The sequence below is a fragment of the Eimeria maxima genome, genomic scaffold, assembly GCF_000499605.1.
Source record: "Eimeria maxima Weybridge genomic scaffold, Emw_scaff46, whole genome shotgun sequence".
Taxonomy (NCBI): domain Eukaryota; phylum Apicomplexa; class Conoidasida; order Eucoccidiorida; family Eimeriidae; genus Eimeria; species Eimeria maxima.
In genome coordinates, this window is record NW_013563862.1 from 61458 (window position 1) to 84328 (window position 22871).

The 22871-nt window shown below is 49.4% G+C and overlaps 5 protein-coding genes across 5 annotated transcripts; 3 read left to right on the forward strand and 2 right to left on the reverse strand.

Moving 5' to 3' along the window:
* Positions 1–378: 378 nt before the first annotated feature.
* Positions 379–3981, reverse strand: EMWEY_00007650 (glycosyl transferase, group 1 domain containing protein, putative; the record flags this gene model as incomplete). Its single annotated transcript, XM_013478503.1, has 12 exons — positions 379–509; positions 619–667; positions 803–892; positions 1052–1138; positions 1456–1574; positions 1772–1896; positions 2047–2154; positions 2281–2353; positions 2816–2987; positions 3086–3162; positions 3436–3552; positions 3792–3981. 12 exons carry the CDS (start codon positions 3979–3981, stop codon positions 379–381), a joined length of 1338 nt encoding a protein of 445 aa, XP_013333957.1.
* Positions 3982–4565: 584 nt separating this feature from the next.
* On the forward strand, positions 4566–6849 carry EMWEY_00007660 (hypothetical protein, conserved; the record flags this gene model as incomplete). Its single annotated transcript, XM_013478504.1, has 4 exons — positions 4566–5468; positions 5648–6031; positions 6184–6300; positions 6514–6849. The coding sequence occupies 4 exons, from the start codon at positions 4566–4568 to the stop codon at positions 6847–6849; spliced, it is 1740 nt and encodes a 579-aa protein (XP_013333958.1).
* Positions 6850–7032: 183 nt separating this feature from the next.
* On the reverse strand, positions 7033–14594 carry EMWEY_00007670 (kinesin heavy chain, putative; the record flags this gene model as incomplete). Its single annotated transcript, XM_013478505.1, has 22 exons — positions 7033–7502; positions 7698–7956; positions 8071–8289; positions 8397–8533; positions 8722–8920; positions 9036–9215; positions 9331–9450; positions 9584–9719; positions 9908–10255; positions 10424–11013; positions 11128–11290; positions 11511–11623; positions 11730–11829; positions 11992–12179; positions 12304–12421; positions 12566–12763; positions 12886–12939; positions 13145–13335; positions 13479–13690; positions 13871–13957; positions 14109–14307; positions 14451–14594. 22 exons carry the CDS (start codon positions 14592–14594, stop codon positions 7033–7035), a joined length of 4425 nt encoding a protein of 1474 aa, XP_013333959.1.
* Positions 14595–18208: 3614 nt separating this feature from the next.
* On the forward strand, positions 18209–20082 carry EMWEY_00007680 (pyrroline-5-carboxylate reductase, putative; the record flags this gene model as incomplete). The annotated part of the gene is made up of 6 exons (XM_013478506.1): positions 18209–18227; positions 18383–18559; positions 19123–19257; positions 19440–19494; positions 19642–19817; positions 20024–20082. The coding sequence occupies 6 exons, from the start codon at positions 18209–18211 to the stop codon at positions 20080–20082; spliced, it is 621 nt and encodes a 206-aa protein (XP_013333960.1).
* Positions 20083–21119: 1037 nt separating this feature from the next.
* On the forward strand, positions 21120–22695 carry EMWEY_00007690 (hypothetical protein; the record flags this gene model as incomplete). The annotated part of the gene is made up of 3 exons (XM_013478507.1): positions 21120–21122; positions 21621–22074; positions 22604–22695. 3 exons carry the CDS (start codon positions 21120–21122, stop codon positions 22693–22695), a joined length of 549 nt encoding a protein of 182 aa, XP_013333961.1.
* Positions 22696–22871: the final 176 nt, after the last annotated feature.

A 22871-nucleotide genomic window follows, 5' to 3' on the forward strand; every position in this document is an offset into this window, starting at 1 on the left:
TTCACAGCAGGCTGGTGGTAAAGCTGTGGTTCTATGTACAGTGTACCATGAGCACCCAGCATCCTTGCCATATGTGCTCCTGTAGAGCGCATATGCTAACCAGGTCCTTGGGGACACATTTTGAAGCGCCCAAACTACTCAAGCACTGAACCCCTGAGTTTTCCGGCTAGGTAGTGTACGAGGGAAAGATGAGAATAATCTGCCCATTCTGAGTTCTCCCCAGAACTACTTAATGGATGCCTTCTCGGGAACCGACCCTACAGCACAATCGAAGTCGTGAACATACGTGCATAAATCATTGCACTTGTTGGTTTACGAGGTTGTTTTTAATTAGCGGAAGTTGTGTCCCCGCCGTTGGGGCACTGCGTCTAACTAACGCTAGGCAACGCGCCGTTTCCTGCGAGCCGTGCACACCCGCTGTGCGAGTTCCTGGGAATGTTCCACACAGTTGTTATCACAAATCCCTGTGACGTCTGCAATAATGGCTTTAAGGGACCGGCGGAATACATCTGCAGAGAACCAAACGTATAAGCCAAATTGTTAGAATGGTCCACCGTGTACCTGCGCAGCCGGCGCATGAAAGGGAGGGGAAAAAGGAAAACTTGAGCATCCACATACCTGGTGAAAATGTTCTTGCTGCATGCGCCTGAGCGTTTGAGCACATGGCCTGAAGGAATGAGAGCGAAGCGCAGTTCCCAGCAGTTTAGTGTCCATCGATAGCAGCTACATGGGCACGGTGGCACGCAACCGTGGCACACAGTTAGTAACGGTGGCACGTAGCCCCGGACACTAGTTCGCTTACCGCCAGCTCTTCGGGATTTTGCGATGACAGCAACAAAATGCGTTCAAGAGTAGCAGAGAAGCACTCTGGTGTTGGAGTGCAGAGGAAGCCCTGCGCGCAACAAAACGTTTATGTGGGAACCTATCCAGCTTCCTTTGTACGGTCACTTGTTTGCTGGCGTGGATGTGCATATTCGCTCTCACATTCCCAGGTGTTGCGATATAAAATGCGACACGAAGCAGCTAACCCTCCTCGAGGGGTCCTACTTACTGTAACTCCATCGACGATGGTTTCTCGGGGTCCACCTGTATTGCAAGCCACGGGAAGAATACCGACGAACATTGCTTCACAAGGCACCTGAGACAGAATTCCAACAATAGTTACATGCAACTGCACACTAGACGCGTTCTGGTCGAAGCAATGCTATACTGAACACTGCACAAAGGCCCAGCCACGCCCAAATGCTAGAAAAAAGTTGCACGGCCGTGGGACCCTTGCACTTCCCTTCACGGGGAGTACGCTGCAGGGTTTGTATTACTCACAATGCCAAAGTGCTCATCACGAGGGGTGTAAAGTATGCACACACTCCGTTTGAATAAGAATAGCTTTAACGACAATGGTACATTCTTTAGGAACAGAATACACCGTCCTCCTCCGAGCCTTTCGTCTCGGACCGCTGCGTTGGCGTCTACGGCATCTTCACAACCAAGAACGCGAAAATTGAGCTCCATAGAGAGCTTCAATAGCCGGTGGAAATACGATTTGCATTCCGGTAAACGCGGATCGAAACCTCCTACACAGTACAGGAGCTCCATCCCATCATGAGATTCCGCTTTTCATGCTTGAAACCTATTCAGACCCCGATGAGAGACCGCTAGTGTAACCGACACTCCCTTATTGTTGGTATCGTTTCGATCTACTAACAAGAAAATGCACATGAAGTATCAATAAACCGAAGCTGCTTCAACTGTCTGTAAAGGGTTAAGTCACCTGCTATAACCAAGTTGCATTTAATGTGCCCCGGAAGACTTGCCACGGCTCTTATTGCAAGCTCGACGTTCTTGTTTTCTTCGAATCGGTTTAGCGACGTCGCGAATGGTACTGACAGATCGAATCTGCGGCAAATGAGAAAATGCATGATGAACGAACTGCTTCTGCAGAGCACCTGGTTTGCTATAAAGGCTTGCTGACAAGCAGATAAAAAGTGGCAGTGCCAAATACAGAAAACCTTAATAATTCGTGCTCCCCCGGGCCCATGTCCCTACCCTTCTAGCTGGCTGAACGAAGCATCGACATTGCCACTAACGCTGCGCAGCTGGAAGGCCTCCACCTCCTTACTGACCGGAGGATACAAGACTCGGGGCTTGGCCTTCCTGCATGACAAGAAATTACAACAGAATCAAACATTTCGACAACCTTAAGTACATTCCGAAGCCGACACCAGTTGAAGGTGTCTGATGCGCATCTATGGTGAAATGGGTACTCCCTGGCATGCGCACCTAAATGATGAAAATGTTTGAGAGAATGCTTCTGCAGTGAATTTGGAGTTGACCAACACCATATCACACATTCCTGCACGGTCAGTCGGCACCACAGTGGTGTACGACAATCCTTGGCGGCGCCGAAATACACCTCCAACACCACTGCGGAGGCCCATGAGTGCACCATTGGTATATCATGAGATGCCGAAACCAGCCAGTTGATGCCGAAGTTGAAAGGTAGTCCAAATACAGCATAAATGTTCGTCGGCTAATGCCCGAATATGCGTTTCATATATTCTTACACAGTTGAAATATCTAGACTCTTAACACTGTGAAGCAAAACGTCAATCCACTCATTTGCGCTTCAATACACTGTCCACACTTTAATGTACGTAGTAACTACGCATTTTATTTCCCACAGGTAGCCTCGTCTTCACATGCACACAGACTGTTCATATTGTGGAAGCGATAGTTCCTGAAGCAAAAACAAATTTATGTGGCCCGAAGTACACTCTGGAATCAGAGGGGCACGCACAGTTTTTTGTAAGGTTACCAGTGGTCCAAGACTCGAGCTTGTCAAAGGGGTAACGGTACACGCGGCGCAGAAGCGATGGGTGGCGGCGCGCGAGTAAGAGGTCAGGGAAATGGCCGTAGAAAATGACCTGGTGCACAAAGTAGTTATCAACGAAAACATCAATCTTGCTGCGCGTAGCTCCGTTTGTACCCTCATTACCAAATAGGTAGGATACCTAAAACCCTTATAGCAACTACGTGACATTCTCGCTGTACGCAAGAGGGAGCTCCAGCAGCGCCATATACTCACCTTCCTACCAATCAAGCGGAGAAGTGGATTCACTACTGCCACCTGGTCATTAAAGACAAGGTCATACCCCATATGCCCTGTAGAGCAAGAAGTAAGTACTTTGCATGAGGCTGTGATGGCCCGTAGATTATTATTTAGGAGGGATGCTGGTGGAAAGAGACGAACGGTGGACCTTTCGGTTACGTGTTACCTTGGGGTCAAATGTGCTTTAATACAAAATGTAGTGCAAAGAATCTTTTCGATGTAGGGTTATATACATAGGGTCCTCCTAGTAACCATGAGACACAATACGGTATTGCTGCTTTCCCGGTGGTTCTTTAACAGAGCGTGAGCCGCACTCCTACACCCACCTGTGACTATGACGGCAAGGACAAGATACAGCATACGCACGATCGAGCACGCAACGCGAAACCTCCCCAAAATGGCATGCGGCAAAAACGATCCGAAGACCCGTATGTTTAGCCTCGCTGAACAGGGCACACAAGCTTCACGATTAATGACTGTGGGTTATGGTTCCAAAAATGCGACAAGCAGTTCTACAATATATGAGAAAAGAGGTTCGTTGTGGTCCCCTGCCCCCCCTCAACGCCACCAGCATACGCTCGACGCGGGCGGATTATGTAGCGACAACTTGTCCGGCCTTCGTTAGCCGCCCCGGTCCATCTGAAGGGTAAGAATAGACTACTGGCATTCTGGTGGTCCTCACGGTCTCTTGATGCTTCGAGACATCTGTCCGTATCGAAGTAAGAGGTGAAGACATCAACTGTACACGGCAAGCGCCATGACTCCTCAAAGACTGCGTGTGTCTGAAGAGCAGTCTGTAGAACAAGTTGCTCTGCACCACCAACGCCCAAATCGAGATGAAAGAAGGCTACTCGTCTTGCCTTTGTGGGCATTTGTTCGCAGAGAATCTGTTTTCTTCATGCGCATACACTTGTGGAAGCGGCAACCCAACAACAAATGCGCTCCGTTCGCTCGGCACTGGCCTTATTAGAGGGAACACAACAACAACGTTGTAGGAACAATCAACACGAATGTAATAACCTCATGACAACTTCCCCCAATGTTGATCCCTCTCTCGAACGTGGTCGGCTGCATGCGGTCGCCGCTCGCATTCGACCAGAGCAGGTGGCATAGAAAACCTCCAGAGGCTGCTCAAAATTTTCTCACTTGAGCTCTACGTCAGTCTTTTGTCAACCTTTTTTCAAGAAAAGTTTACTAGTTAGAATTTAAACATCTCCACAGAATGTGTTTTGGCCCGGCATTCTGCAAGTTTTCTCCCCTGTGCAGAGGGGCAGTTGCACGATGTTTTTCCTGTGACATGTGGATTACTCGAATTAGGCCCTAGAAGTACAGTATTAGAGCGTACCCAGAGTCTGACCTGCACAATCTTCTTTGGACTTTGGTATGTGAGCCTTTTTTAACCCCCGTCTACCATGGGATTTCGCAATGGTCACCTTCAAAACACCATAGTGGAAAGATGGCGAACGCATCCAATTGTCGGTCGTCGTTTTTCCCCTTTAAGTGTTTGCCATGGATTAAATTCACCTTCTTGTCCCATATTGTAGGGGCATTGGGGCATTCCATCACCGCAAACTACTCCCCGTTAACTAACGCCGCAGTGCTGAATCCTCTTTTGCGTTCTGCGCAATACTCTTTCCTCCACTGCATTCCTCCTGCAGATGAACCTCAGCTTCTGCATCAACAGGATTCGGAGGCTTCCGTTGCAGTTGGATGTGGGAATAACGTGCCCTCTGTCGCGTTTCTCATGAACAATGCTCGCCGTCTCCGTGTTGAACCCCACCTGACTGTTGAGCGTCATCTAAGGGCGACACTGACATCTCCTGCATCTGGAGCCATCATATGCAAACGGAGCTTTTGCGGCAGTGTTTCCGCTTTCTCACCCCCACGGGACAAGGGTTTTGCCGACGCGGAATACCTCTGCGGCGGTTTGCCTCGCGGCGGTTTTGCGAGCCGCTTGATGATGCCCGGCAGTGTACATATGGAATTTGGTTACGGGACGGATCCCGATGACGAGGGCCTTTCTCTCGATGCAGAGGATGCATGTGTCGGGGAGTTGACATCCAACACCGCTTCAGAGCCCCAACACAGTTCAGCGCCACTGGATATAGAAGGCAGGAGCGAGTCGCCTAGTGTCTCAGAGGCTCGCACTAGCAGGAGCATTGCAGCTACGCTTTCTGGACAGATTCTCGAGAAAGCCCGTCTGGTTCAGGCTACGTCTTCTGGCTTGTTTTGCATTTTACCGTTGGGATTTCGTGTGCTGAAGAAGATTGAGACTGTATGCCACCAAGAACTTGCAGGGACTGCCTCACCTCTATCTCTTCCTAACATCATGCCGATGCAGTGGTTGGAGAATTCAGAGGTACGACCTACTCTTGCTGGTAGCTTACTACTGAAGTGTCGGGCGCCCAGATATTTACTAATCACTTGCTGATAGTAGATCCCCAATTGACACGATCACTTGCTTCCCTTCCGGGCGGCAAATTCAATGGTAAATATGCATTCAAGAAACGACAATTATCCTGTGACTGTTTTCCGCAGCGGATACGCTCGTTTGGGCAGTCTCTCTACAAGGTGCAAGATCGTCGGAGCCGGCAGTTTTTCTTGCCCCCAACTTCGGAGGAAGCAGCTGCGTGGCTAGCGGCAAGTGGCGTCCGAAGTCATAGGGAGCTGCCGCAGGTTTTCTACCAGATAGGTCCGAAATTCCGAGATGAAGCCCGCCCACGGGCGGGTTGCCTCCGCTCTCGTGAATTTATCATGCTAGAAGCATATTCTTTTCACCAAGATGCAGTATGCAGAGAGAGTTCATACCGGAAGATGGACGAATGTTTCCGGCGGATACTTACACGGGTCGGGGCAGGGCCAGTTTACAGATTCCAGGCCGACCCCGGTACAATGGGGGGCCCTTGCAGCCACGAATATCATGTGAGAAACCATGCAGCTACTAGAGGACTGGAACTGCAAGTACTCTAGCAATAATCCGCTCAGAAGGCCTTATCTGTGCCTTGCTGAGACTTCACAATGGTGGCAACACACAGTGCTTTCCTTTGACATTGCTTGTTTTGCGATTTCTTTAGGTGAGCAGCATTCTCGGAAGTGATCGGATAGTATCGGGAGTAGGACCGCTGAATGAAAGCAAAAAAGATGCTTCCGCAGAAGATATGGAATACCACCAAAATAGCTCGACTTTGGAGGTCGGGCACTGCTTTCAGCTACCCGACACATACTGCAAAGCGGCGCGAACCCGTTTCACGGATTCCCGGGGTGCACTGAGGGTGCCTTTGATGAACAGCTATGGACTTGGAGTTTCCCGGCTTCTTGCTCACTTAGCATTAGTGCATCAAGACTCAAAAGGCTTGTTGTTTCCACCCCAAGTAGCACCGTTTTGTGCTGCAATTCTGCCGCAGCCTGCCGCACGCTGGAATGATGGCCGGCGTGTGGCCCGTCTAGGGCAGGCAGTGTTCCGATTGCTGCAGAAGACTGCAGCAGAAGCAGGGGGACCTGCGGATATTTTATTCGACGATCGACAAGGCCTCACGCTTCGCCAAATGCAGTCGCATGCGGATCTCGTGGGGATCCCCCATCAGCTGATCATCAAAGACGACCTCTTGAGAACACCCGGCAACGCTCGCGTGCTTTGTATCTCACGCAAAACGGGGAGGGGGGATATCTTGCCGATTAGGGCGGCCCTGAACCGGCTGAGAATCGCCTTTTACAGTGCGGCGGTGCCCTTCAAAGAGTGACTGAACAGTAACGGTCTTGACGTTTCAGATGGATTGCTTGGTAATTTAACAGGCTTCATGTGAGTGACCACCCTCAACGTTCAAAAACGTTCCATCGGAACTAACAGTACGCAGGAACCCAAAGGTAGGAGTTCACCAGAAAACATGCTTTTGCGATTGGCAAGCGTAGGGTCTGTCTCTCTTCTAAACACCGCCACCCTTTCGCCTTCGCCCACTTAAAGCAGCCACCATGTTGGCTAGTCCCTTGTTGCGCGGGTCACCTGTGAAGGCTGGAGCCCGTCCTGTTACATTCATCTGTGCTTCAGCGGATGGCCTATTACCATCTGATGAGGCGGGGGGGTCGTCCTCTGGAAGACTGATTGAAACTCTCTTTTTAGGAGACGCTGGGGGCTTTAAAGAGGAAGTAGCCTTCGGACTAGGTGATGGGCTGGAATGGCCTTCTGGTTCAACAACCCTGACGAGTCTGGAGCCCTCCCCACCCTTAGCAGAAGTAGGCTTTTCTGACTTCGAGATACTTGCTCTTGATGGGGCACGTGTCACACGCTTTATAGACCCCCTATCTACAGAAGCTGTAGCCGCAGTGCTGCGCTTTGCTAAGGGCTTTTGTTTTGCCGGTGAAACGGCAGCAGCATGAGACAAGGCCATGGTAGGAGCTGAAAGGAGCAACGAAACAGCACAGTGTGCCCCCGTAATAAGCGTCATAATGTGTCAGTGGACCTAATACGCAGTTTGTGACGCTGTAACAGAAACGAGCTCTGCTACAGAAGCTCTGTCTCTACATGCTCTTGTATTGCTCTTAGTTCCCACTGATAGAATTGCACAAATAGATAACCAAAATGGAGATTCACCTCTAGAAGTAGCTTTTGGCTTTGCCTTGGCGTTTGTTGTGAGCGAGCTCTTCTTCACGGAACGGCGGGTAGGTGGCTGCTGTTCGGTTTCAGCCGGCCCCTCAATGGGTTCAGCCGGCGATTCAACTTCGGGTTCCTCAGGTTCTGGTTTAGAAAGCGCTGCTGCAAGCTGGGCTTTTAGGCTAGCAACTTCCTCCTCCAGGTCCCTTATTTTATCGCTTTTCTCCGCCTCTGCTTGATTCGCCGCAGCTAGTTGCTCCTGGAAAAGTGCAAACGTGTCAGATGATTTGCAATTGCCCCAGGAGCATGCCAGCTATTCCGACAAATAGGAAAAGTAAACTCTGGAACCGTCTGTCACAGCTGTATTACTGACCTCTAGGAGCGTCGCTTCCCGTCTGTCTACGCTTGTATAGAACTTGACCTGATCCTGCAAATCCGCGATGGCTGTGTTTGCAGCAAGTAACTCCACGTAGAGTGCCTGGTTCAGCCGCCTCACATCAAGCTCAACAGCACGGCCTTCTTCCAGCTTCATGCGCAAATGGGACGCATAGCCCTGCAGCATCTGAACGTCTCTTGCCAAAGCCTTCTTCTCCTGTACAGAAAACGTAATTGTATAAGTGATTTATGGGATCAGTGTCCTCCCAGTCATCGCGTTCCATACGTTTTCGTCTATGACCTGGACCTACAAATGTGTCATACCACATCATCGTAGCCCTTAAGCTCTTCCCAATTTGTCATTGTCTTTGGTATCATAAGTAGGCTATTGTTCTCCTCCTTAAGCCTCCGTGTGGTCTCTTGCAGTGTTGCGTTCTCTTGCTTGATGGCCAAGTAATCCTCTGTTCAAATAAACAAAAGATGAGCCACCAGTCGAGTGCTCGGGCATGTATAATGCTGCAAGTATTGATATGGGCGTTCTCGCCAGAGTTTTGTTACATGGGCGGATATACACTATTACAGTTGTCAGCTTAAGTAAAGGACTGCACTGTATCGATTTAAGTGTAAATCCGGCAGGGGTCTTCCGTACCAGAGAGCAACTTGTAGTCTATGTCCCTTTCAGCAAGGCGGATCGACAGTTCCTCAAGTTTGGCCATCAGCTTTGCGAACTTTGCATTCGTGTCTTCGTCGACGCGGTTCGGTGACTTCGAGTCAGTGAGCTCTGCCTTAAAGCTCCATAGGGCAGCCAACATTCTGTCGCAGTGCTCGGTGAGCTCAAGCTTTTCTAGCTGCTCATACACCATAAACGAATCATGAACGTTCAGAAATATCTTTGGATGCCCTATGTTAATCAGAAAAGCTTTAAATGATACAGCGCATACAAGTCTCCGATTTGGCACATACCAGCCCCTTCTTGACCGATATTTGGATTTCCTTGAGGCGCTGGACGAAGTGGTCTCTAAGTTGGCCTAGAGCCCTCCTCATTTCTTGCTGCTCGTACAGGAGTGCAAGCATATGCTGCTCCCAAGGAGGAAGAATTTGCAGGATGGATTCAAGTGTTTGCTCTTTTTTCCCCTCCACCATCTGGGACGCAGCGAACGCAGGCACATAACAATATGTGAACCTCGTCTACTCGCACGAGCCCCTGCAAAGTTGCCGGGAACGAAGACAACTCCCCATGATTTAGACGGGGACTCACCTCAGCTGTTTCTGCGTCAACTGTTGCCATGCTACTCTCAGTGGGAGCAACCTTAGTAAAAATCAGTTCCAGAGCACTGACCGCCTCCTCTTCGTTTTCGGGTACCTTTGGGGTGGTTGCCTGAACCAAAATTCGTAAACAAAGTACATGTGCGGCGGGTAGAACACAACTACTGGCTGATTGGGTTATGAGACAGGCCGCAACAACACATTTAACGTTTCGTAAAGCATAAAAGCTCAGAGGGAGGCCGCACTTCATCATTTGGAGCAGATGTCCCTGAAGATACAACAGAAGCAGCTAAAGCCATAAGAGGCGGCTGCTCGCCCCCCGTTTGTTGAATTTCCCCGCTCTCTCTGGTATTTTCTAATACTTCGGCAAGCATGACTCGTCTGTGAGAAGGGCACACAGAGCAGCTATGACGAATGAGCTTTGGTTGCTCGGTGCTCAATTTCTTGTTCAACGATGGAGGAACACTGACAATGGAGTCCCATTATTCGGGGGGATGGCGGGGTAGGGTTGGGGGCATCTGGCCCCCGTGCTGCGTATTGAGCCACGTGCGCCAAATAAACAGACTTACGACAAGGCATTATTAATTGCAGCGCATGCCAAAGGGCGGATTTGGTCAATGTCAGGGAAGCCTTGTGCCTTCGCCGCCTGTCCCACGGGGTCTCCAATGCCTTGAGAAAGCTTTAATGGCTCCGCATCCCGCATCTCCTTAACACGATCAAGGAAGCTCTTGAGCGACTCGCTGTCTTGATCTCGAGCAGGCAACTCATTGTTCTGTCCTTTTCCTGGGGCGGAAGCAGTACTGAGCACTGAAAGCCCTAACCGATGCATTAATGCACATATGTGACGAATCTGGCTCATCAATTCTGCGGTGCGCTTCTTCGATTTGACAAGTGCTTCCTTTTCGTCTTGCATGCGGCTGAGACACACGATATACGAAAACAAAAGCACTCACTAACAGATGGCTCGGGTATTCCATGCATATGCATGCGCGCATACATTTTGCAGTCGCTTAAGAAGTCCTCTCGGAGAACATGATCCAGCTACGCAGCGGTGCCAAATCTATTTTCGAAACTATTTGACTCACAAAAGAACCTTTGATATAACTTCTAGGCCCATTTCTTTTGCCTTCCTGAGCCTCGCAGCCCAGTTCTCCCTCTCTGCCTTTTGCTTAAGGACTAAGGCCTTGATTTTCCGCGATTCACTTGTATCGCGCTCCTGCTCCACAGGTTCTTCTGGCGTAAGCGTGACTTGAGGCTGATCGTTGGATACGTCACTGGGTTCCTTGGCAGGAGGGGATGGCTTTGCCCTTTTAGAAATCTTTACAGTCTTCGATTTCTGCTTTTTCTCCCCTTTGCCCCGCGTGACCTTTGTTTTTGGAGATGCGGCTGCGCCTTTGGGCTGTTTCAGCTTGCGATCATTACTCCCTGCATCTTGATGCTCCTCCCGTAAGTCGCCGTCCTCCATGTGAGCTTCTAGGGGTGCTTCATGATCAGATATGTCACTCGCAGACGAATCTTCACAAGTCAGAGACTCTTCACCTGCAGAAGGGGGATTGTCATCTATACATTCTAGCTCTTGTATTGCCCCCTCAATCGAATGCTCAAGGGTCTCAAACCTCAGAACCGCTCCACCAGAGGCTTCTCCACTTGACATCGATTGGAAACTTCCATATGCCTTTAACACACGAACACATCAGAACCACTGCAGGTAGGGGACAAGACACTCTAGCTCACGCCTGGGTGCCTTAGGAGTGTGGCAAAAATCCTCAGAATGAAGTCGTTGCCTTACATCGCTCTTGACATCCTGGCCAAAACGATCCAACAAGCTCAATGCGTGAGTCATTGATGCCCTCACAGCAGGGTCTTCTGAGTCAGCTTGGTTCAATCCATCGATGTCCCGCAATCCATAGCGCGCAGCCGCCAGGGTATCCATCCTTCGAAATGTAGACGGCCTGAGTATGAAAATACACAGCAACTTGCAGGGTCCACTGAACTCAATGCATCTACAAAAACCCTCTTGGATAACATATCAAGCCTCTTCAACAGACTGCATCGTTCTCGAAAATGTATCAAGCCCTGTGCAGCCCAGGAATATTCGGTGACACACACTGAAGAGCTTGCTAATTGCAAAGACACCTAAGCGACACGACGTCAACGTAGCAGCAGACTTACTGCCGCATGGTACGTGCCCTTTGCAGCCCCCCTCCAGAAGGTGCTTGCGCTGGAGCCGCTGTTGCTTTTATGATGAACTGCTGGAACTTTGCCACTTTGTTCTCCAAGTCGCTCTGCGCCCACGCATCCCCACGAATCACTACTAGGCCCTAGATGCCAAACGTTGCATCTCATCCCTAACCTCTTCTCTAACCTAGTGTCTGGCAGCCAGCGACGTACCTTTAGAATTCGGATTTGTTCATCGTTTTCTGCATTCCTCTGTGAATTTACGCCAGGAGTTATTCCGCCTTCCGAAAGTTCCTTCAGCTGCGCATGGAGCCTGAAAATGACATGCATCTAAGGGGCTATTACAGTGACTAGACAGGCAAAAACTGTCCGAAGCTTCCTCTAAGCTCGTTCAAGGAAAATCCGCACTGCAAGTTCGACTAAGTTCCGCGGGGGTTATTACTACCAATATTATTTGGAAATACCACAGTCTTACATTGCAATTAGCTTCTTCTGTTGTGCAATGAGAGACTGCTCTGGGGAGAAGAAGTTGGCGCAGACTTTCTTCTTGATTTCCTTGCACTTCATTGCGAAGCGTAGAGTTGAAAAAGACGTGTCCAAGTATAGGCTTGAAGGGTGGACAGCCACCAGCACTGCGGCGCGGCTGTTGCCTCCAAGAGCTTTCTGTTGGGACCGGAACAGCATCCATCACACGAGAATTCTATAGATTTTAAGCAGCAAAGGCCCCCTATGTGGATTGGGAGCCACTGGCAAAGTTGCCTATGCTGAGTTGACCGTAGCAGTGTACCTGGAGAAGACGAGTAAGCTTCGAGTCTCGCCAAGGGATGTACACTTCCTTTTCCCCCCTCTTTTTTCCCTTCTCGTCTGTCTGCTGTGCTTGCTTTGACAGTTTGGATATTACCTCCCTGACACGCATCACCCAAAGCCGAGCAATCCCAAGTGGGGGATGGGTGCTACCTCGTTGACGCACTATAAACTGGCACAAAAACCCACTAAAAATTGGACGTAGAGAAAGGCATGACAGGTATTCACAGATCTTTCAAACATACGAGAGAAGAAAGAGAGACTTGTTGATTGCCTTTCCCTCCTCGAGAACAAGCTTGGCATTCTCCACACCTTCGGAGGCCCTGCCTGCCTTTTCATTGCCTGCCAGATCGACTATCTTCAGTTCTCCGCGTCGGCTGACGTTTGTGCCGTCCTCGAAAGTGCTTGTGGACTCCAACGTAATCGAAAAAACTACGTGGGACCTGCCAGAGAAAGCAGGGAAATAATGGATCAGTGATTTCTGTGTTCCCCATGCAACAGGGAAACACCTGAAGAATGACCCTGGATAATGCACTTGCAGGTCACGTTAGAGAAATATCCTTACCTTGAAGAAGTCTCATTGAAGTTCGTCCTCGCGAAATGGCGCCGCTGTTCAGCTCTACCCCGTAAACACACACATATGGTACACATAGCGAGGCTGATGGGAGAACGTCTCACCCAGAGGCCAGGAAGGACTGCCAAAAAGATCCAGCAACAGAAGAAGACTTAAATTTGTCCCCGTGTGGAGAAAGGTTGTAGAGTTTCTGTTGTGCACATATAAATTGGATGTGGGGAGGCAATTCAATGAATACGTTCGGGCCCACTTGGACAAAAGGTTCATCACTTCTTCCATAGAGGCAACAGCTTCCTCATGCAACCCCACAACAACAAATCCCTTTTTCGGGTCTTCCTTGACGTCAAGGTTCTCCACAGCCCCTCCTCGGGGGCCTTCTTGCAGCAAGTCGTTAACGCGCTCCAAGTATATTTCAACGTACGAAACTCTCATGAGATATTCCTTTGATGCAACAATCGCAAAGAATACGGGCATATTCGAGTGTCACTTTGATCAAAGTCTTCGATGCTGCCATCAACAGTTAAGTTCCGTCCCTGCTCCATGCAAAAGCGTCTCTAGTAAATGAGAAAAGAGGCACAGCTTACTCGATTTTCGCCGTCTTCCAGGCCCTCTGTCCGGGGCTCCGTTGTAGCGAGTTGAGTTTCCCCCGTCTCTTCTTCCTTCTCAGCGGCAGCATCCTCCATTTCCTCCCGTAGCAACGACGAGTCCGACATGCAGTCAAAAAATTCGGCAAGCGATCGTGGCAGAATGCCAGGATCTTCTGCGACGCCCATAATTGAATGGGTTTTCCCGGAGCCTACAAAAACCACCAAACAAAGGTCACGCAAATATCCACTATAGATAGTCCGAGCAATGGGGACTCATAGCATATAGATAGCTAGTACTGGTGAGAGACTAAGAATCCTGCCCATCGTTTGCGCGTAGTGCGGCGAAAGCGGTGTCAAAGGAATTTGACTGGAAAAGGTACCTGTTTGACCATAGGCAAAGACGCATCCATTGATCCCCTTAAAGGCGTCCAAGACAATGTCTCGTGCGACATAGGCAAACACCTCATCATTCTCCGCTGCATAAACATACATTACGTACAATCTCAGGACTTGCCAAATATGCTACAACGCAACGTATCTCATGCACAGATGGCTATTGCTGCTGTAGACCACCTGTGCTGCGGCGCGCCAATTACGATGGGTAACTGGACTTCCTGCGTTGCCTACCTTCGTCGTCGAAGCACCTGTCAAAGGCGTAGTGCCGTTGCACCTGGTCCTTTTGGGCCTGCGTCTTTTCAACCACTTTTTTGGAAGAGGGCGTCTTTCCCTGGCGACTCTCTTCAATCTCTGCTTGCGTTGGAGGCTCAACTATCAAATGCATCGACTTCTGCTCCACTTTCCACGCCTTCAAGTGGCCACTCTCCACCTGCAATATATCGCATACTGATTCAATGGTTGTTGTAAGGCTTCTAAAGAAACCCTCAGCTCTGTGCTAGGCAGGTAAAGTACTCCAGGGCCTTTTCCTACCGTGCTCGTTTCTCATGCTCCCCTGTATAACAAATACCTCACCTCTTTGGGAAACAGGGGCCGCATACGCGTGCACACCCTGATGCTCTCCTCCATTGATTCCGGCTCTAGGCTTATGCCTTCTGGGGTATCATCGGCCAACTTGACCTTACGGCCCTTGGCCGTTCCCTGCTTGACGAGTGCCATTGTTAAAATTGCAGCCTCATGTATGTGACATTCCACAGGCTGGAGGCGAGAAGAGCCTGCTCAACACTTTCAGAAGGTGTGAAAATAAGCAATAAGCAGTTATATATGGCTTCCAGGAGGCTCTTAAGCTGCTGCCCAGTTGGTGAACCCGTATGGTGCCTCTGGGCCCTCAGGGTTGCGCCTCTTAGGTCTGGAAGAGAGCTCCGGTTCCAAGAAGCCTATACTTGATGTTTCACGAATGTATGCATTGCCCCCAGGCTATCAATACTTATGGTGGACAAGTTTTGCGTCTGTCCTGCCCTTGGGGCACCTAGTCACGAGGCCCTTCCTGCAGGCATCGACGTCTGCAGGGATGTTGGACGCAGCATCTGCTAGGTAGAAGCAAGCCGCGGACAGTTATGTTTCTTTCGCTTCTGAGAAGGAAGGAAAGTGAATCTGCCTCTTGGCACTAAGCGCTTGAGAAGCCAGCGTTTCAAGCGGACTCAAAAATCGCGGGAAGATGGGACCGTGGGACGGCAAGCCGCCGTCTCTGCTGCCCCTCCTGAGTAAGTCCCTATTGCCGGTTTAAACTAAATTAAACAAAACTCAAAAGTGACAGGGAGTCGGTGTCTCCCGAATGGACCATTGGTGGCATGCTGGTACACTAGCGGCTACCAGGCGCCGTTCCGCCACCGGTGCTTGACCGCGGGGCCCATGAAAGGATCCAAGTAGCCAGTCAAAAAACACCTTCAATGCACGTAATTATGCAAAATTTCCTTATTGATTAATATCCGGATAGCTGGGAATTGCTTTAGCTGATGGAGTGGCGAAGCATACAAGTTATCTCCGGCGTGCAAGCGGTGTAGTCGTCCAGTGGACGGCAGAATTCGTATGTTTCTGTTCTACATATCCAAATCCTACATTGGCTTATATATCCCCTCCAAGCTGTCCGTACCCACAATTTTCGAGAAAATCTGTTAATTATTTGTTCGATGTGCACACGCCAACGCGCCGAACCGTCTTTTATTTGGATTCGATGCTAGAAACCACTACGTGCAAGCAAGAAACAATGCTCAAAGGGTTCTTAAGTGGTAGTAGTAAGGCACTCACTAATTCACTCTTTGTGCTACTGCAAAAAGATGGGCCCCTGCGGATAAACACTGGAAGCAGCTGTGCTGCGTGTGTGGGCAAGTCAACACTTCGCGGCCTCATAATCATGAGGCCCACGGAGCAAAGCGGCCCCTGGCCTCTGCGACTAACAGCAGAGTTCAATAGTTTCTTATTAATTCCTAACAGACTGTGATTGGTGGAATCGATATTATTCATGTGTGTAAACCAGTTTTGGGGGCGGTGGAGCTTTGGCGCTTATGCCTCTTCACGCTATTGCCCCTCATTGCATGCTTACGCAACTAGGAAAAGTACACTAGCAAGCGCAGAAAACATCGTTTGTAATGAGAAGGGCATATACAAACACCAGCAGTTGCAGCTGCTGAAGCCGACAACCGCTCCACGTTTCAATCAATTCAGCTTTATCTGCTCCTGAAGCCCCTTGGGAGAACCAGCAATGTTTTTGCGTAGTAATTGAAGGGTAAGCCCAATGTCTTGCACGTTCGCCTGGGAGTCAGCGATGGATGAGTACACGTACGATGCCATTCCATTCGCTGTCCAGCCCTCGTTGATTCGGCCCAAAAAACGATGCTTGATCCCCGTTGAAGTTCGACAGGTGCAATCACGAGCCCTGACAGCACATAGATGTATCATTGCTCGCGGCTGGCAATCTAGATGACTGCAGTCGGTGTGTATCTGTTGTCGGTGTTTATCGGAATCTGCTAACACGTCACGGAGGTCAGACGGCGAATGCATTGCTGAACCGTGCAGGCGGTCATCAGCACCGTCAATCTGGGATTTTGCAAACATTTGTCTCACAGATACTCTTTGAAGAGCTTGAAGCCTACCCCATCCCTGCCAGTTCCTGCCCTATATCTTCCCTGCACCGCTGTACCTTCGCTAGTATATTGTTTGGTGTCCTGTGCAAAACATTGGACTGTACGTGCAAAAAACACTGTGCCAGCTGCTGCTGTAATTTGTCCACTACCTGGGTGGAATCAGCAGCAGCATTAGCAGGAGCATGCGGCTTAATTCAATGTAACGCGAAGTTACCTCAACCATACAGGAAACAGAGAACTGCGGAGTTCACCGGTCTCAACAGCCACCATGGCCACCCAGGGCATAACCCTTAAAATAGCCTATAAATTCCAACGAACAGTCTTTCATTCATTTACGCTCCCGGCTCTAATCCTCATTTAGGAGAGAGTGAGAGAGAGAAATCATGCCCCGCTGAGCGCTCGGCTGCAGCACCACCTGCAGAGCCTTGGTAGCTGCGAAGCGCTGTTAACCTGATATCCTTACCTGCTGTCTACTATGAGCTAGTTTATTTTTGGCAATATATTATTTGCTCTGTCTCCGCCGAATATATTGATCGAGGTCCAATTTGAGTACTTGAGATTGCCAGCCCACTACAGGAGCAGATACCAACCAGCGCTACACTAGGCTTGAACCTTCTCGATGCATCGCTTTACCGGTGTTATATATATTCCCTTTTCACAAAGCCTGACCACTGTAGGTCCCACTATAGTTCCATTGTAGTGCCTGTGTTCTGCATGGGTAACCGGCCACTTCTCTAGTGCACAGGCACTACATTGTCCACGGTTGTGGTAGCCTACGTGTAACACACGGTGGCTATATATGTACTAGATCTACAAAACGCGTGTCCAAATACCTTAACTCTCAGTTATTCGTAGGGAAAATCCCTAAATTACGGAACTTCCGAAGGAAGGATCGATCCAAATCGCCTTCCATCATGAGTGTCTGTTCGTCCCTGCCAAGTGCCGTCCATCCCGGCACCGGGTGCTGCGGTCGGACCGCAGGCATGGCCCGACTCTTTCGGACTAACTCTGCTCCTAAATGTACCAATGTCATTCTAATTCACAAGACCTCTATCCTTAATTGAATACACAGAGCCAAACATGACCTAACTATGTCACTTACCTTCTATGCGCCAGCGCGCATAGCTCTGCGGCGGGGTGCTGCTGCTCAGACCAAATAAACTGCTACACCTCTAATATGCTTCTAAACCTGCTAATATTATCGAATTCCATCAATAGCTAAGCCTAGGTAACCTCAGGTCTCTTATAGGCTGCTGTGCTCACTCTCTATCTTACACGCTGGCTACCGCAACTGTGGACCATGTAGTGCCCGTGCACTACACTACGAGTAAGATAGAGTGGGCACAGTGGGATATTGGAGACCTGAGGTTACCTAGGTTCAACTACAGATAGAATTCAGTAATATTAGTATGCTTATCAGCATATTAGAGGTGTAGCAGTCTACTTCATTGAGGCCTCAGGCCTATTAGGGAGTCATACGTAACCACGGCAGACGCCCATCATGCGTTACATGTTCACTACAGCCAGCCCCAAACCCTAAGGGCAGTGGGTTCAACTAATGCATTTAACCACAATTTCGGTCTAAGCGACCTTTTATTTAGTACTAATATTGCGTTCTTCTCAGGAATAGTTCGCTAGAGGCTCAGCGGAAATCCTCCTGTCCCCGGGCACTAGACGCCGTGGTCCACCATGACTGAGGGGTCACCAAGTGAGTCTTCCACTCGTCATTCCCCATTTTATGGGTTCCATATTGGTTTATGCCATTTCTTATAACTTTATATTCTGAAGACACCCGTCTCCCACATATGTCCCATCCATGGAACAACCCCTACGTGTAAACTTTCCTGCTGTGCCTTCCTGCAGAAATTAAAGTAGGCTTTTTGGGTGGAGGGAAAATTGCGAAGGCCATGGCGGAGGCGCTCGTACGCGGCGGTGTCTGCTCGCCAGACGACATCTGCATGAGTGCGCGCACGGAAGAGTCTCGCCAAGCCATTAGGGCTCAAGGATACTCGGTTGGAACCAACGACGAGGCGAGCCTGCGTGCCATATACCTGAGTGTATTAATGCACACATAGATCGAACCCTTTTAGCTTCGGGGCTTTGATCCTTTCTGGGCTGCTACTGTAGACCCTAACTACAGGGGATCAATTGAGCTAGAACCCCCCGTATTGACTTCCTGTGTATTGGCTCGGTCCTGTGCTTTTCTGTATCTTCCGGAAAATGCGGAAAATGCACAACAGTATGGGCAGATGAGCTTCTTTTGATGGCATAGGGAAGCCACGATTTGGCGTCGCGGAGCTGTCTATTGTTCAATTTAAGCAGTGTTTGTGTTTGTGTGTGTCTGGGGGGTGGGGGCGATGGATGAACGTTTTGCACTCAGGTGGCGAAATGGGCAAAGAAAAGTTTCCTGTTTCTTACTGTAAAGCCCAGGGATGCCGTCTCGGTGGTTGCACTTCTGCGTAACGACCCGTGCCCCTGTGTGCTGGTTTCTGCATGCCCTGGGGTGCCACTTTGGAAACTACGAGAGGAATTCACGAGGAAAGGCTTTTCTCGTGTATCTCTCGTGCGCATCATGCCGAATGTGCTGTGCGCTCTTGGTGAAGGCTCCACTTGTTACTGCGAGGATGGCTTATCTGACGAATTGCGCGAGTTGCTCCTGCGCTTGCTGCGAGCTTTCGGCATTGTGCACTCTGTTCCAGAGATGTACTTTGACGCCTACTGTGCAGTCAGCGGCTCCAGTAGGCAACCAAAAATGCCTTCCAAGCCCCAAGCCCTCCAGCCCCGCAGGCTGTAGTCAAGGCCACTTTTGCATATCCTGCCTGTACTGCGGCTGCTGGGTACAGAGCTTCACAGCTTGTGTTTGTTGAGTGTTTGGGGTTTAGGTTGGTTGTTGGGAAAGTTGCTGTTGCAAACTGTGCAGGTCCAGCGTTTGTCTGCACATTCATTGAAGCCCTCATTGACGGCGCAGTCAGGTGGTATGCTGAGGTTCATGGGCGTGCAGCTGCAGCGACCGGTCTGGAGGCGTTCAGTTCCCGTTTCTCCACAGCGCAGTGTATCACAGCAGAGGAGGTGCTCTGCTGAGTTTTTTCTGTGTGTCTTTTGCCGTGATTGGTGTTGCACAGCGGCTTGCCGAGGAAGTTGGCCACTGAGGCGGCTCTGCAGTCTGTACGAGGAACTGCTACTTTGCTGCAGAGTAAAGGAATCCACCCTGCCCTTATTCGGGACGACATTACCACACCTGGGGGCATAAGCATTGCCGGTCTGATGGCGATGGAGGCCCGAGCCTTTAGAGCAGCAGGTAGGAAGAAAACGACCAGCCTCAGTGTCCGGCTGTTCACGTTTTGGGCTTTGTACCCAAGATTTTGCAGAGACAACAATTCTTTGCACAATCTTGAGCATAACGCATGTGCGTTCCATTATTCCTCTCTCAGAATGTTAGGGTGTTGTTCTTCCCTCTGGCGGTGGGCCACTTGTTGTGCTGTACGTGTTGTTCGCGGTGTGCAGTCGCAGATGCGATGGAGGCCGCCTATGAACGCTCAGTAAAGATGACTACAGAATTTTGAGTGCCCCTGTGCTAGCGCTTTTTCGATAGTGTACGGGATAACACGAGCAGATCGTCATAGAGAGTGCGGCAGGTAATCAGACCTGCCAGCCTATGCTCTACAAAGGAAGAACTGCATATCTCGTGGGTTCTCCGGGTGTTGGGGAAACTTGCCGAGGATACAACTCTGCTCAGAATCCCTTCAATAAGACTGTGAAGGGGAAGCACATCTGATGTACTTGTTGATTGGCAGTGGGGCATCGAGGTTGTTACGGCAGAAATGATGATTCTAATAGACGGAACAAGCCAATGCAACGAACAAGGCTGCACCGTCAAATCATGGACCGCTTCTGTTGGTGAGAACTGAAGCCAACATACCCCTTGCAGTCGTCTGCAGGGTGATGGTGGATGTAGAGCAGATCTGTACAGCGTAAAGGTGCTCCCAGCCGTGCAGATTGAATAACACCATTAGTTTTCAACAGCTCCCGGATGGACAATGTGCCTACAACCCGACAGGATTACAGAGTTTGTTATTCAGCCAGCAGAAGAGTGGAGTCAACAGCCAGGTGTTCGTTAGAAGCAGAATAGCTTCTTCCGTTTGCTTACAAATTATTACAGACTTTCTGCAGCGTAGGAAATTAATGTCGAAACTAACTGAATAGCATGGCGCTGTTAACAGTCATAGATGTATCGACCGTGATATGCAGCGGGTGTGCTGCAGCGCCGTTGATCATGAATGTTATTTTTATTGTTCTTGGTTCATAGTGTAAGCAGCTGCTGTGTATTGACGAGAACACTCTGATGTGGACCTTTTCAGTCCAGTCTCAAAGAGTTGTGCTAGCATTAGAATCAGAAATACAGACTGTCCTCGGGATATGTCCCAAGGTAGTAGGGTGGTGCCGACGCAGAGACAGCACTCAATAAATCGCGCTGTTCGCTACAAGCAATACATGATTTATCGTGTAAACTGCCATCAGTTTCTTGTTTAGTCTCAAAATTATTATTTCGTCGTTGTTGCTTTTACGCAGCCTTTCAGACCCCAGGGCACTCACTACGAGGATGGTGGGGGGCCCCTGGGGCCCGCCGACGAAGGCAACCACCATCAGCTACCTGGGAGCAACCAACAATAAATATTTTGGTGTTTTGCTCGCCCCTATATTACTGCATATGCAGTCTGTGGATGTATTTTAATAGACAAATCTCCACTAAGCCGCTTTGAAGGAGAAGTAGCCGACTGCTGCTTTCTGTCAATGGACAGACCCCATACAGTATACATCAACTCGCGTGTGTCTGCCTCTCCCCCGCATTTATATCACTAGGACACGTTAAAAATCACTTGAATTCTGCATTTGGAGGTGCTGGATGCGGTGGTTGATGGCATGCTGCTGACTCATTATTGGAAGACAAACTCTTCGGAAGGTGTTAGCGTTTTTCCCTTTTTGCACCGCCCGGTACCACTGAATCCCTTGAGTGTTTAGCGGCAGCGGAACCTGAGTGTACTGCTGCATTTATCACGGCGACAACGTGTAGCAATTAGATACCGCGGGTGGTGGTGGTCAGGGCCCACAGCAACTCATGGGGCCCATTGGGGGAGGTAGCAGTAGTACACCAGCTGCTGCATTTTTGCCCGAAGATGCTGCCAGAAGCACGGCTTCTTGGAGATCTGACGAGTGGTCACCTTCCTCAGAGCCCTCAACGGCCGCGAGAAGTGCTTCAGTTGTCTCCCCTTTGCACGGGGATGCCCCGGCTGATGCGGGAACAGCAGGAGACCGCAGCACCAGCAGCAATACTGGAAGCAGTGCGGCTGCTGGGTCAGACGTGATGGATTTGTCTTCATTCTCCGCCCCCACTGCTCCTCCTGTTCGCCCAACAGGTGCACCCCGCAGGAGAGGCATCGCCCGCATATCTGGCGAGACAGCAGCAGCACTCAGCAGCCAGCAGGTCATTGTAGACCTCAAGAGTATTTGCAAAGAGCTCGTAGAGAATGCTCTTGATGCTGGCTCTACTTCTATAGGTGAGGCAGCAGCATTGAGCTGTACGTGCACCTCAGAGGTGCACAAAAGGGGCACCTATACAGGCTATCTGATCTGCCCTCTTGGCACTTCTTTGATGTGCATAAATGACTTAATACTAGCAGGTGTAGCCCACTATATACTTACTGAGTCGTATTTGGTACTCTTAGACAGCAGGACAGACAGATATGCAGACTATTCTCTATTTCCTGACTATTTCCCATTTCCTCACCTTTATGCAATTATACTTCAAAAGTAATTTAGAGAATTCCTTAACAGGGAACAATCAACATTTAATTTAGCTTGTGTTTATTTTTTCTTGTGCTTGGTTTTTCTAGCGTTTAATTTTTCTTGTTTATTTTCTCGGTTATTTATGCCTTGTGTTTATCTCGCCTCGTGTATATGTATGCTTTCTTGCGTTTATTTTGTGTTGTGTTAATTTTTTCTTGGGTTTATTTTTTCTTTTGTTAGTTTTTTCTTGTATTCTTTCTATCTTTTTGTGTTTTGTTTTCCTCTTGTGTTTATCTGCAGAGGTGCGTCTGATGGATTGCGGATTGGGTGGGCTGGAGGTGCGGGACAACGGCAGTGGTATATCGTCAGAAGATTTAGAGCTTATAGGTTAGTCAATAAAATATGCAATAAATGCGTGCATGCATGCATGCATGCATGCACGCATATTTCTCTTCTTTATCTACACCTGCATTCAATATATGTACTTATTATTGTTCCTTTTTTACGGGGTATCCTTAGTTATTAGTTGAGCTTCGCATTTTGCATTTTGTGTTATATATATATATAT